Raw genomic sequence first — 15556 nt, forward strand, 5'->3', positions numbered from 1 at the left:
AGAGTGGGACACTTTGAGCCTAGAATATTGCACCTTTTCACAATATTCCTAATTTTCTGAGATTGTGGATTTGGGGTTTTCATGAGCTGTATTGCCATATTCATCACAATTATGACAAATCACGGCTTGAACTATCTTGCTTTGCATGTAATGAGTCTATCTCATATATTAGTTTCCCCTTTTAAGTTGCATTACTGAAATAAATGAACTTTTGCACGATATTCTAATTTTTCGAGTTTCACCTGTATAGTAGTGGTTGGTCTACCACTGGAAGAACTGAAGCACCTAGTTAGGAATAAATCTCCTGTAGAAGATTTCTCTATGTGATCACTAAAGTTAATCAATCCTATTCCAAAAGCCTTATGAAGATTTTAAAATCAAAGTAGAAACGATTTAAAAGAAAAAAAGTGTTAGATTTTATGATCTTGAATACAGACACAATACAACAGCTCGGATTTCAACAAAGCATAAAGGCTTTTTAAAAAAAAAAGCAACCAAAATAACGTACCTAACATATACTTACAGAAACATACGTGTCATATATAATTTACATTGTATTTACACATGTATCTTGTTGCTGGTCACCCTGAGCCACGTGTTGAGCAAGACCACTACACAGTTTGATTAAAGAAATAAAAAGTTTCGAAACTGAACCAGTGATGGTGGGACAAAGCAAATGAAACTTCTGACAGGATGAACATTGTTAGTTTATTTTATACTTTTGGAGCCTTCTGAAGCACTTTCTATAAATATCCAAAAGAAGCTTTATTTCAAAGAATACCAGATTAACTTGTGATGCCTTTTCACTACAGTATAAATGTTGAAGCGATGATCCCTTACCTGTTTTGTTCTTCTAATTTTGCCAATAACTCTACCTCATCGGGACTCAGTTCTGCTGGCGACGATGGAGACATGGCTGGAGTGGAATGTGTGGTAGAGGAGGATGTAGTGTGTAATGAAACAGATGGACTTGCCACCTGGCTGGCCATTTGACTGACAGTGTTCTTCACCCATGAGAGAGTAGAACTGAGTCTCCCTGCAACTTTGTCTGTCGCCACCTGGAAAAAAAAAGGGGGGGGAACATTGTCCTTAATACCCCTGCAAAAAGTCACGTAAGTGCAAGTTTTGATTATGCAACCAACGAATTATAAAAGAACAGAACTCTATAACTTACATATTATCCCCACAAATATCAAAGTATTATTTATTCCCTTAGTTTTTATGATGCTATTCTATGTGTCAAACCAGTAAAAGCACAAAAAGCTTTATAGAAAAGCTTGAAAGTTCTGGAAAGCAGCAGGTATGGCAATACATCATGGAGAGAAAAAAATCTATCTATGTTGGCTAATTATCTCCATTACCTGCCCATGTACTCCAAGGTAGGTGTGCCTTTGCAGAGAAGTAGTCCTACCTCAGATTCAGAGTAAGTTCTCCTCATACTCTTCTGGAGGTAAAAGAACCAGCAGATTCAGAGTAAGTTCTCCTCATACTCTTCTGGAGGTATGTTACTAGAAAAGAACCAGCTTGTATCTATTTTCACAAATGAAACCTGACAAACATTCAACAATAGCCAGCAGGTTCTATTGCACCTGGTGGGGCTGAGCAAAGAAGAGTTATTAAGGCACAGCAAAGTGAAGAATAGGAGATACTACAGGTGAGCCTCAACTTATGACCACAACTGGTCCAAAACTTCTGTTGCTAAGGGAGACAACTGTTAAGTGAATTTTACCCCATTTCACGATTTTTTATTGCCACAGCTGTTAAGCGAATCACTGCAGTTAAGCTAAGTTACATGGTCGTTAAGTGAATCTGGCTTCACATGATCCCAGGACCATCATAAATATGAACCAATTGCCAAATATCCAAATTTTGTTCACATGACCATGGGGATGCCCCAACAATCGTAATTGTGAAAAACAGTCATTAAGTCAAGTTTTTTCAGTGCCACTGTCACTTTGAACACTCACTAAGTCGAGGATTACCTATATAACAGGCTATTAGTATGATGGAAGTCCAGGATAGGTATTGACACACTGAGCATTTGCATTCCACATTGCCGTAATTTATTTATTAAAGAGTTGACTTCTCTAAGCCTAAACAGGGCAAATAGCTGATCCTGATAAGATATGAAAACCCTAAGCGAGGTTCCTACTTGAAAGGGAAACAGCAAGGAATTCCATGGCTGCAGGTTAGACTGGAAAATCGGGAAAATATCCCAGAAGAACACACCACTTTCACACTGCTGCCCAAACACTGACATTGATATCTCTAATATTATATCAGTGGTCAAGCTCAACTCACAGGAACATTTTACCTTTTTGTCTCTCACTTAAGACTAAAAATAATAAAAACGCCTGTAGAAGTAAATCATACCACATTTTATTTATTTATTTATTTATTTTATTTTAATTCCATTTATATCCCGCCCTTCTCCGAAGACTCAGGGCGGCTTACAAGCTTAGCAGTGAAAATCAATTTCCAAAGACAAGTTTTTTTTTTTTGAGATTAGGATGGCAAGAAAAAGTACAGCAGTCCTTGATTAATGACCACTTGTATAGTGACTGTTCAAAGTTATGACAGCACTGAGCAAGGGGACTGACAACTGTTCCTCAAAGTTGCAACCCTCACACCATCCCTATAATCATGGGATCGCAATTCAGGGACTTGGCAACCAGCTTGCAATTACAACGGTTGCAGCATCCCACAGTCAGATGATCACCCCTTTACATGTTTATTGTTTTTATATTTTTTGCTGTACCCTGCCTAGTCACTTCTTGTGAGATGGACAACTATATAAATTTGGTGAGTGAATGAATGAATGAATGTGTTGCCTTCCCTGCTGACTTCTGACAAGCAGTGTCAATGGGGGAAGCTGGCAAGAGATCATAAATGACAATCACATGATGTCACACTTAAAAACACAATCACCTTAGAGGGGAGATGCGCAGCAAAAATTTTTAATAAACAAACTAACTTTGTGGGGTAAGTTTAACAACTGGAATTGCTGAAACTGCTGTCATAAATCACTGCAGTCATGTGATCACATGACATCATGCTTTATGACGGTGTTGCTTAGTGCTGGAATTCCCAGTCCCAATTGCCTGAGGACTATCTGCATGGACTGTAATCCTTTCAGTCTCATTAGTGACCTTAACCAAAGTAATTCATAGCACAGACAGGATAAAGGCAAATTAAAAAGCAGAAATAAAAACTGAAAGCCCCGCCCCTAATTCTCTTGTCCTATAGCACCTCTATCTTTAAGCTCTGTAATAAAACCAAGAAATATGCAAGCAAGCAATTAAATGAGAAGCGAAAGAGAGCCCACAGACACTTGCGATCCATTTCTCATATTCAGAAAGAGAACAGTATCAACCCCAGAGTATCATGCTTGGTTGTGACTAAGTCCAAATAAATACTGACTGAGATTCTTTGCTTTTATGAGAGAGAAATTTAACACTACCCTAAATTTCACAGCCATTACCCTAATCTGAAAAAAGTAAACATTTATAATTTTAGTGTGACAGAGCTGACGCCTTTTACAGAAATAGGGAAGTTGGCATCCTATCTTCTTAGCAAGTTTCCAGAGAACTTGAAAAACTTAAAATACATTTGAATGTTTGTAGAATAGTAGGCACTTGGAAAGATCAGCAATGGTCAGCAATTCTGTTTCTTGTGTATTACACCCCTACAATTTAGTCAGTTAAGAAACTGCACTGCCAAGGAAAATCTGGCCTTTCTAGCCTGCCTCAACTGCTGAGCACCAATATATCAAAATTTCAAGCCATAACATTATAGCAATTTATTTTGTTAATTTAAGGACTAGACAGATTTAGGAGCAACCACAGTGGATTATTTATGGTAATTACCATAAAATATGATAATGGTTTCAAAAAAGGGACACATAGATCTAGGTCTTCAATTATTTCACCATAACTCCCGTCTACTGTCAAGTTTGCACTCAATAAGTACAGCGTGTGTGTGTGTGTGTGTGTGTGTGTATGTGCGTGCTCTGTAAAAATACTGCCATTAAGATGTAAACAATTTTTACTGAACTTGTCCTAAAATTAGGTGAGATTCACTTGCTTAGCAACAGAAATTCAGTCCTCAATTGTGACCATGAGCTGGGGACTACATATAACAATCACACATTAAATGAGATCAATAGAAGATGTAGATCAAAAAGTGAAGACACATCAGATCTCCGAGGAGGCAGTTTAATTAAATGAATGAAAGGCAGAAAAAGGACGTCCTGCAGAAAAGTCACACAACGTCCAATGCATAAAGGAACGCAACAAAATAATGTTAAAAAGGTGCTTCAAAGATTAGTAAGAAAATGCTTTCTGCAGATTCCTTTCAGAGCATTTAGAAAGCCCTTCACAAATCAGTAAAATATGCCCCCCTGTTGCTGGATGCCATTCTAAATATAATACAATCACAGAATGTAAAGGCGGGGGGGGGGAGGAAGATAATTTTGGAGATCATTTAATCCAACTCCCTACCCAGTGCAGAAATCTGCTATTGAAGCATTGTCCCTGCCACATAGTTATCTATAGTCTCTATTTGCAAACACCTTTAAAGAAAGAGTCCATCAACTCCCAGGATAGTTTCTACTATATTGAACAATTCTTACTTTAGCTGTTCAATAAAATGCTAAGGTAAAGTAAAGGTAAAGGTTCCCCCGCACATGCGTGCTAGTTGTTTCCGACTCTAGGGGCCGGTGCTCATCTCTGTTTCAAAGCCGAAGAGCCAGTGCTTGTCCGAGGACGTCTCCATGGTCACGTGGCACTCGGGATTCGACCCGCCAAACTGCCGACCTTCTGATCGACAAGCTCAGCGTCCTAACCCACTGAGCCACCGCGTCCCTTCTTCAATAAAATGCTAGTTCTTTGTAATTTAAAAACTGGAGAAATCTATCCTGCATTTACACAAACAATAAATCTACACAGCAGTTGCCTTTCAGGTATTTGAAGATTGCTATCGTTGGTCAAGCACAGAGCTGTATGCCAATACTAAAAGTAATAAAAGATTGAAAAATGACACCCAAACGCAGACATATCCACAGCTTCTGATAGAGAAGATAACGTAATAAGGCATCCTATGGAATGTGTCTTAGTGTAACTGCTCTGCATAAAACTAATCCCACTCTGTTTCTATTCCTTGTGCATAATTAATGGGACAAGATACTACATCAAACTATTTGGAAAAACCTGAATGGGAAAAAAAACATAACCTCAAACAGAAACAGTATAATCTATATTTAGATAATGACCATACATCCTATAAAACTTGCTAATAGTTAACTTTACTGCAGTTTAATTTTTAAAACATATTTGCATACATATATACACCAAGGTACTTTTATTCTGAAAGTCTGAGATCATATATTAATTAGAATGTCTAGAAAAGCAGATCTCAAAGAACAAACTGTTTTCCCCCTTCGTAGCATTTTCCTCATACGTAGGGTCTGTTTCTTTTCAGATCAATCGAGTATTGATCCATTTGGTTGCAACAAGAATTGATCAACTAGCTTGTTGCCTCAATTTGATATTGTCAGCTAACAGTGACAGACCCAAAGTTAACTAACCAGCTAAGGAAAATGATACTCGCCATAATTTTAAAAAATAAGCTAAAAATTTCAGAGTTTTACATTGGAAATTACATGGATACAAGATATTTTAAACAACTGAGTTCATTTGTAAAAGCATGTATTTCACGTTGTCCTAAAGCAAGGGTGTCAAACTCAATTTCATTGAGGGCCGCATCAGCATTGCGGTTGCCCTCAGGGGGCTGGGTGGGTGTGGCCTACTGGGTGGGCGTGGCTAGAGTGTGTATGGCCTACTGGGTGGGCGTGGCCAGCTCTACATCGTTCGCATCAAGGGTGCCTATGGGGGCCTGGGCAGGAGTGGGACAGATCTGAGGGTCTCTGGCAGAAGGAGGGTCTCTGGGCCAGGGCCAAGGCAGTGGGGGCCGTTCCCTCACTGTTTCCAGGATGGCTTCGCGGGTCACATGAAACCACTTCGTGGGCTGGATCTGGCCCCCGGGCCTTGTGTTTGACATGTCTGTCCTAAAGGGACTGCCGTTATCTCCTTTAAATTTGACACCACATCTAAATGCCTCAGGACACACCAGCATGCATTCTTGAGCCCCTAAGCAATATACATGTATTTCACATGCATTTATATGATTTTATATTTTCTACATGCATGTAGATGTATGTAGTTAGTGAGTGAGTTAAATGAGTTTTGTCCCATTTAAGTTAGTGAGTTAAGTGAGTTTTGGCCCGTTTTGTCCCATTTTATGACTTTTCTTGCCACATTTGTTAAGTGAATCTGGCTTCCCTATTGACTTGTCAGAAGGTCGCAAAAGAGATCACATGACCCATAGACATAAATATGAACCAGTTGTCAAACACTGAAATGTAAATCATGTAACCATGGGGATGCTGCAGCAGTCATAAGTATGAAAAACGGCCATGTCACTTTGTTCAGTGCCACTGCAACTTCGAACAGTCACTAAAGAAACTGTCGTAAGTCGAGGACTATCTGTAATGAAGATTCCCTCAAGCCAAGCTAAACTCTTAATGACTTCATGGATGCATCTATGTAATTTTCCTCACAACAGCACAGAAATTATTTTAATTAATTTCTAGATTTTTTTAATGCCAGTCTATCACCAGCCTTCAAATTTCCTAGTGACTTTCCACTCGTTATAATCCCAGTCCAACCCTGTTTACTTTTTGAGATTAACCACTGTCAGCTAGGTACTGCAATCTACCTAGTTCCCAGGTTGTTAACTGTGTTTTATTTTACTGCTCTTGAAAATTAATCCCTTCACTTTCAAGGGAAATACTGAGGGTTAAATGGTAATTCAATTACTTCACTTTGTTAAATTCTTGTCCTAATATTAGAATCTTTACAAAGGTGACATTTTCATTTCATTCTATAAAAAAGTCTACTGTTTTGTATGTGACTGCCTAAAGCATATGGTAAAACATACATAAAAGTCAAAATGACAACCTATTCAAATGACTTTTTCTTCCAAATATAAAAAAATAAGTTTAAAATATTAAAAAAGAAATATAAAACTATTTGCACAAATTTATAATTCATGTCCCTACTAATCTATGATTCAATGAGGTCTATTCTGCCATGTTCCTTCAATTGTCATTTGAAGCAAAATTTCTAATTGTAAAAACTTAATATAAACCTATTAAATATGTGCAGAAGACATGACAATTTAGTCTATAAGATATATACAGTATCGTATGTTTTATGTCAATGCCTGGATTTCACTTTCATGCACAGTTATTTCTAGCACCTTTTCTGACCTGGCTTAAACACCAGAAATCAGAAGATATCTAAAAGCAAAACTAAAATTAAGTAAACCCTTAATTAAAATGACTATCTTTTAAAAAAACTTATTTTTTCTGCTCTGGCAAGGAAATAAACATTGATGCAGTAAAGCTGCATCTGTATGCAGAGAAATCCATGTTTCCATCTTACAATGTTTGTGTTTGTCTGCATTTATTTTAGAAGATTTGTTTGAACATTTGTCTGCAGGCCTCTCTATCAAATCCATCAGAATTGCTTCAGAAAAACAATGACAAATGGGAATGCAAGACAGAAACAAGCCTTTTCTTAATCAAATTAACTGCTCCCCTTTCAACTCTACAGTATTAAGTTAAAACTGAAAAAGTAGATTAGCTGCAAATCTCCTAATACTATTAAGTCTATGAGGACCCAGATTGTTGGGGGCAATTAAGCTGACTTTGTAATAATGCCGCTGGGGGGGGGAAAGCCCTAATAAGCAGGCATATACATAGAATGAAGGCTATTGCTAAGCACATTGGTTTGTGCTTAAATTGTAAGCCGCCCTGAGTCTTCGGAGAAGGGCGGGATATAAATGGGATTAAAATAAAAAATAAAAATAAAATAAAATAAGTCTGTCTACCCCAGATCTAGGGATCTGTTACCTTATTCAAAGTCATCTTTTCTTCCTCAGCGTTTCTTCACAATAGGCCTAAACAAAATAAAGCCACACACTCTCCTCCTCCTCTTGGTACTTTATGGGGTTGGTGGTGTTCCAAGTACCCACAGTTTGAAGTTCTTTGCCCTCTTCTTTGGGAACAACACATTTTAACAAAAAACCAAACCATTCCCCTTAAGAGAGGAATGTGGTGACAAAATGCCCACATCACTATTCACTTTCCCCCAGGGGTTCAGAAGTATCAAGTGGAATCCATTTTCAACCATGGCTTAGTTTTCAACTAGATTGATGAGGAATATAAAAAATGGGCAGAGCAGAGATGGAAGAACTATAAGAATAAATTCAAAAGAATTTCAAGCAGAAAAAAGGAACCAAAATTGAATTTCTAGAGCAGAAAAGAATGTGGATTTTAAAAATGGCACGAAGGGGGGGACAAATAGGGATTGATAAAAAAAATCTATTTTCACAGGCAGAAAAATAATTGACTTGGAAAGCTTTAAAAAGTTCATGAATATTTTGTTGATACTGTGCAATTACTGTAATTAGGCCAAAATAATTTGAGCTGGCATATCTGCTTTTTTCAGTATAAAATGTACTCTAGTTTCATTTATTTTGACAAGCTACCTATGTTTTTCTGAAGGTAATTTTCAGGAAGAATTTAATCCTTCCACAAGCAAACTAAACTTCCTGGAAAGCTGTCCTTGGATAACTTATATCATGCCAAGTATAAGAACAGCTGATTTGACTATTTTTTTCTTACAGAGAATATGTTTTTGCAGAAAGGAAGTTTAATCACTAATTTATCTTCTTTCTTATGCAACTTCAGTAACCCTCGTGATAAACAAAAAATCATTTTTTTCCAAACGGAATACTAACAGATGTAAGTTTGACATTTAAAACTATTTTTATAGAAAAGAACGCCTGGCTAAAACTAGAGACGTATAAATTCAAATTTATTTTCAAACTATGAACATTCACTAATGACTTTGGGGCAGGTATTGTCCATCAGTCTGACCTTCCAGGTTATTAAGAGAATAATGGTGAACAGGGAAATAATGTTTACACTGCCTGGAGCCTTTGGGGATAAAGTCAAAGAACAAATATAATTAACACTAATATTTGTAATGGCTTGTATTGAGGAGGAGGAGGATCTTTGCCTTAAAGCTGTCTCAATAAAATATTCAGAAATTTTATAAAGGACCACCTTAGTAAAGAAATTGGCATAAGTTACTATTTCTCAAATAGCAATTTGAATTTCAATTTAATACACATCATAGTCCAATGAAAGCAACAATTTTAGATCAGTACAAGATCTCTGTACAATTGTCTCTGAGACAATTCAAAATGAAATAAGTTGGTTAAATAATTCTTTTAGGCAAGATTTGAACGTATTTAACTGGCTTTTTTTAAACTATTCAGTTCATAGGCTATATATAAAGTTGGGTTGGTAACCTTCAGTACCGTGGATTTGTAAAAAGTAAAAAAAAACAATAATTTACCAAGTTACAGATTTAGGATTTTTAAAGAACTGGGATTCCAGTATCTTCTGTAATTATAACCATTCAGAGACACAGGAAAGTACTGGATGTCATATGATGGGTAGAAAGTCTATCCCAAACTATTTTCTCCCAATCTCCCAATGTTGGATTGAAAAAAGTTCAATTAATTTTTGAACTTAACTCAAATAGTTAAGATAGGATATGCAGAAGATATTTAAGAAAAAGATAAAGTTTTCTCCACAGTTATTTTTGCTGGGTATTACTACAGACTGTACTGTCATAGAAACTAAACTGATGCTGAATTTAATAACGGCAGCAAGACTTTTGGTAGCGCAATACTGGAAGAAGGAGGATTTGCTTACTATAGAAGAATGGACTTTAAAAGTATTGAACCTGGCAGAAATGGCAAAAATTTCAGCATATTTGAAGGATCATTCACAACAAAGATATATCTTGGACTGGAGAAGATGGACTGATTATATTCAGAATAAATATGGGACTAAAAAGTTTCATTTACCATTTGAATAAGTATTAGATTTATAAGATTTATTATTTAGTTATTTTTTTAAGGAGAGTTAAAGTGCGATAGGATTTAAAGTGTTATTATAGTTAGTTAACATATTATAGTTTAAGATTGTTAGGGTCAATACCCTGTATTATGCTCTGGGAAGTGGGGGGGAGGGAGGGGGGGAGGGATGGGTTTTATGTTTAAAATGTATTTGTAAAACTCTTTAATAAAAAAAGATAGGAGGAAGATGCCTGGATAAGTGCTGATACTGCTTTGATCAGGAGTTCAAGAAGAGTGAGCTGTGCTTTTAACAAAAACATTGTGTTAAAAAATGTTTTTAATGCTGTTAAAAAAATTTTTTTAACACAACAGCTCACTCTTCTTGAACTCCTGATCAGAGCAAGTACCATCACTTATCCAGGCATCTTCCTCCTATCTTAACTATCTGTTCTAACGGAAAAGAATTGAGAAATGATCTTATATAAGCTGCAGTCAAGCATGCTGTATGACATGCAGCACAGACAGAAGCATTAATCAAAAATCCTCCAACAGAAACCTTAGAAGTATGGACAGAAAGCTCCATGGGGTATCTGGGGAAATGGGGAAAAAAAACCCCACAAAAATGGGATGGGCCCCCTAAAGGAAATAATTTGTAAAAACAGCAAGATTAACAGAAACCATTCAGAGAGATGGAGATGGGGATGGGGGCCATCAAAGGCTAAAGAGCCACTTCTTCCTGTGTACACACACAAACACACACACACACACACACACACACACACCACTGAGCAATTACAAAATGGACTGGTAGAATCTCGGAGGCACTCTTGCTCTACATCTCACGGGAAAAGCTGAACCTTGGCAGAAAGGATTTTTTTTAAAAAAAAAAACAACAACAAACTTTTTTGACACTCAGACCACTGCAACTTCCTGAGAGTTTGGCCCCAGCGTTTCTCGGCGTTCCCCTTGGGAACAAAAGGGAGGCGATCACAAGAGTAGAAAACTCCCAACACAGCCACCCAAGTCCCAAAGGCATCCCCAGTCCCCTCCGCCACCACAGAGAGGAAATCCGGTGGGGTAGTGGGGGTGAGAGCGAGGCAGAGGAGGGGGGAAATCACTCGGGAGCGTGACGACAGCATAGCCCTAGAGCAGGGGTCGGCAACCTTGGCTCTTTTATGACTCGCGGACTTCAACTCCCAGAATTCCTGAGCCAGCTATGCTGGCTCAGGAATTCTGGGAGTTGAAGTCCACGAGTCATAAAAGAGCCAAGGTTGCCGACCCCTGCCCTAGAGACCTATAGGCAGAACTTATATGCCACAATTCGTGCTCGGCCGACACTTCACGGACGCCCAGGCAAGAGGTTTTTTTTTCCAAGGCCACAAACAGGCCCCGAGAACGTGGCAGTCGGTCCGGAGAGAAGCGGAGAAGGGCCGGAGGTCCTTCCCTAGAAGAGGGTCCTCTGCGCGCCCCCGACCACCGCTGTAGGACGGAGACGGGCAGCGGGGCTCTCCCCCTCCTTCCTCCCCTGCTTGGCCAGAAAGGCTGGCTTGGGAGTGGAAGATGCGGACGGAGAACAAACAGGCGACGCCGCCGACGCCACACTCACCTTGGAAGCCTTTGCCGGGCAGGAGAAGCGTTGCGTGCATCGGGTTCCCCTGCAGCCCGGCCCGGAGCCGCCGCGGCTGCAGCTGCCTCTTGGTCAAGAGCTTCCCCGCCCGGACGGCGTCCCGCCTTTCGACTCTTCTTCTGCTTCCTTCCCCGCCCCCTCCCTTTCCTAGACCCCGCGAGCCGCTCCGCTCTCAAGAAACCGGGCCATGTCCCTTAGCGGGGAGAATGTTCGTGTGTATGTGTGTCCGTCCGTGTGTGTGTGTGTCGCGCGCAGGCGCAATCCCGGTGCGCAGGCCCGTCTGCCGTCGGGAGGACCCCCCCCCTCAAATCTGCACCGAAGACCGCTGACAAAATAAAGCCTAATGATGAAGGGGGCTGCGGGGGGGGAGGGGGGGCAAGAGAGAGACGCGGAGCCGCAGATAAGAGGCCTAACGGAGAGGGCGCAAACTGGAGCGGGCGTGCCTGAATTGCACGTGTACTTCGCCAGATTGCATGCAGACGTCCTTTAAGGGGAAGCCCGGTTGGAGACGGCGAGGCCGGCTTCCTTTAAAGAACCTTTTGCTTCTCGCGAGTTGCCGCGTGGCTCTTTGGGCTGCCTTAAAGAGCGCCGGCACCAACTAGATTAGAGAAGCTCAAAATAAGGAAAGAAGTCCGCTTTTATTTTTTATTTTTTTGCTGAAGAGCTAATCCAAAGGCTTTGGGTTTCATTGAGGTTTAGAGCAGGGGTTTTCAAACTTGGCCCTTTTATGACTTGTGGACTTCAACTCCCAGAATTCCTCAGCCAGGCATACTGGTGGAGGAATTCTAGGAGTTGAAGTCCACAAGTTATAAAAGGGCCAAGTTTGAAGACCCCTGGTTTAGAGTGTTCTGTGAACCCAAGGCTTGTGATTTCTGTTTTAAAGGGTGGTGAGAACCAACCCCGTGAGTGGGCTCTTCTAGCGGAACATTAAACCAGCACGGATTTCGCTGTTCCCATTATCATTATCAAATTATTTTTTATTAAATTTATTTTTTTTTTATTGTCGCCTCAGTTACATCTACTATATTTTAGTTTGTAGCAGGAGGTCAATAGTTTCATTTCCCAGAAATGAAGCCGGTGCTTTCCCTCTACAGTCACCAGCCAGCAGGAAAAACGACTTGTCAACAACATCACTGTTATGATTGGTAATGATGGTTAGATCTATGGTTTAGCCCAGAGGTCTTCAAACTTGGCCCTTTTATGACTTGTGGACTTCAACTCCCAGAATTCCTCAGCCAGGCACGCTGGCTGAGGAATTCTGGGAGTTGAAGTCCACAAGTCATAAAAGGGCCAAGTTTGAAGACCCCTGGTTTAGCCATATGTCAGAATTGCCCCCTTTCAGGCTGAGTGTTAACTGTGGAGAGGGCAGAGAAAGAGGGAAGCTAGAACATTGGGATCAACCCAAACAACACCCTAAAGGCATAGTGTGAGCTGTTGTGCAAACATGCTCTTAACCTCTTAGGAACACCACTTTGAATAAAACCTTATTCAAAGCAGTCTCAAAGATAGCAGAAGGTTGCACAAGCCAGCTTCCCTCCACTGCTTTGTGCAACCACCCCCACTTAGCAACTGATGACCCTGATGCTGTGAGATATAAGGCTTTTCTGGAAGAGCCTACATTCCAAAGCAGCTCCAAGTGCTGCCAGATATGGTGGGAGGGCCTGCAAGAAAAGAGAAAACTCTTGTACTTGTCTGAAAAGGTATAGGGGTCTCCTGCTTGAGCAAAGGGTTGGACTAGAAGACCTCTGAGGTCCCTTCCAACTCTTATATTCTATGTCGTATTCTCAAGGCACAGTTCTTCCCCACTGTCGCTGCTGATCAGCTGCTATTTGGGTTATCCAGGTTCCCAAGTCCAGGAACAGCTCTGAGAACTGGTATCTACTAGGGAAGAACCTGGTTTGAAAGAAACAAACCTATCCATTGCTGAAAGCAGTACTGCTCTAAGAGGCTATGGGAAGGAAGATGCAATATGACTGCACCGGTATAAAGTAGCCAATGGGCATTGAGCTGATCCTACTTCCTAAGCGTTGCCTAACAGAGGTACCAACAAAATTATTTGTAAAGCACATCAGGTCCCACTAAAACTCACTGAAGACTATTGCCTCCTTCAGAAGGAAAACATTATTTTATCACTTGAACACCAAAGTACTTTAAATTCCCTCTGTTCTTTGTTTATTTTTATTTTATTATGAAATTTATTTGCCACCCCTCTCATATCTAACAGCTCTGGGAGGCTTACAAATAAAAACATTAGAAAATTAAAAACATTAAAATCATCAATTACAAAGTGATGGTTTGGGGACAAGAAGAAAACAACATGAGATGTGTGAAACTGTGATGTGCAAGAGGGGAAAGTCCCTATGATGGGCAGAAATTGAGTAGCGGTAGTCCTCGACTTACAACAGTTCATTTAGTGACCACTGAAAGTTACAACAGCACTGAAAAAAAGTGACTTATGTTTTTCACAGTTACGATCTTTGTAGCATCCCCATGATCATGAGATCAAAATTCAGGTGCTTGGCTGTGTCCCAAGGTCATGGGAATCACCTTTTGCAACCTCCTGACAAGCAAAGTCAATGGGGAAGCCAGAGTCGTTTAACAACTGTCTTGCTAACTTATTGACTGTCGTGATTCACTTAACAACTGTGGCAAGAAAAGTCGTCAAAATGGGGCGAAACTCACTTAACAAATGTCTCATGTAACAGAAATGTGGGGCTCAATTGTCATAGGTTGAGGACTACCTGTTGTGGCTTTGCACCACAAAGGTTAATTATTAGTTGTTCTTTTCTTCTTTGCCTACTGTGCTGTCCCAAGGATGTCTCCCTCCGTGATGGAGGATGGGCATGGAGTTAGCATTCTCCTAGAAGTTGCTTATACTGGTAGTCCTTGACTTATAGTATGACCATTTGCTCAGCAACTGTTCAAAGTTACGGCAGCACCAAACGAAGGGACTTACGACCTGTCCCTGAGGTTACAGCTATTGCAGCACCCCTATTCTCATGTGCTCAAAATTCAGGCCTTTGACAGCCACCTGCTGCACTAATGTCCACAGAGGTGCTTCAGTTCCCCCCCCCACTGCCCCCCCATATCTATCTCCCCACCTATCTATGGCCTTTTGGCCCCCTGCACTCCAGGGTACCTGATACCTTGGTTGACCTTCACCTTCTTCATTCACCTGTCCAGCTGGCTCTTTACAGCACAACTGCTAGCCACAGGAAGCTTCCTTCCCCAGGTTGTGCATGGTAATTTCCTCATCAGACTTGTAGAAGAAGACTTCACAAGGTCAGCAATTGTGTCCTGAAAGGCCAGGCCACACATGCTTTCTCTGCAGCGGGACCAAGAAGATGGCAAGGGTCAGCTAGGACAGCAGAGCACAGACAGCAGGGGCCTTGAAGTGCTAAATTGGCAAGGGTGGATGCAGCTGGGAATGGGCTGGGCTGGGCTGGGCTGGCTGGGGCTATCCGAGGCAGTGAGTAGCCCCTTTGTGCCACACTGCAGCTCTGGGGTTTCTTCCAACCCCAGAGATATGATATGCCAAAAAGCCTCTATGTGCTTTCCAAGGTGCTGCAGCCTTGTGCCATTCTGCCAGGGCTTCCCGGGGCACAGCTGATCTGCACCATGCTGCTGAGCTGAGATGGCTGTAGCTTTGTGTTATGCTGAGCTCCGGCTTTTTGCAGCCCTGGAGCCACAATGTGTCCAAAAGCCTCTAAACTGCAGCCCATTTTTGCCCTGGTTTCCCTGTGTTCACACACATGGAGAAAGGCACTCTGCAACCTCTTTCCCTGGCCTCCCTGAGCTGATATTGCACTGCAGAACCCCCACCCCCACCCCCGCAATTTGTGTCTGGCCTGGGCCAGGCCTCCCAGAATCTTCTTCAGTTGCTTGCACCGTCTCCACGCTCCTTACCTGGAACTCCCTCTGCTTCTCATTTAATGA

At 40.9% G+C, this 15556-nt stretch overlaps 1 protein-coding gene and 1 long non-coding RNA gene across 4 annotated transcripts in view; one reads left to right on the top strand and one right to left on the bottom strand.

Moving 5' to 3' along the window:
* EVI5 (ecotropic viral integration site 5) overlaps nt 1–11813 on the bottom strand; it is an 87828-nt gene extending 76015 nt beyond the window's left edge. For all 3 annotated transcript variants that reach the window (XM_083359321.1, XM_083359320.1, XM_083359319.1), the window contains exons 1-2: nt 11600–11813; nt 841–1058 (exon numbers count right to left, since the gene is read on the bottom strand). In XM_083359321.1, coding sequence (XP_083215447.1) covers nt 841–989 — 149 coding nt within the window. In that variant the 5' untranslated portion in view covers nt 990–1058; nt 11600–11813. The remainder of the gene's footprint in view (nt 1–840; nt 1059–11599) is intronic.
* The window catches only part of LOC310638335, a 55675-nt gene that overhangs the window by 8753 nt on the left and 31366 nt on the right, over nt 1–15556 (top strand). The window lies entirely within an intron of this gene.

The sequence above is a fragment of the Vipera ursinii genome (assembly GCF_947247035.1).
Source record: "Vipera ursinii genome assembly, chromosome: 3".
NCBI classification, from domain to species: domain Eukaryota; kingdom Metazoa; phylum Chordata; class Lepidosauria; order Squamata; family Viperidae; genus Vipera; species Vipera ursinii.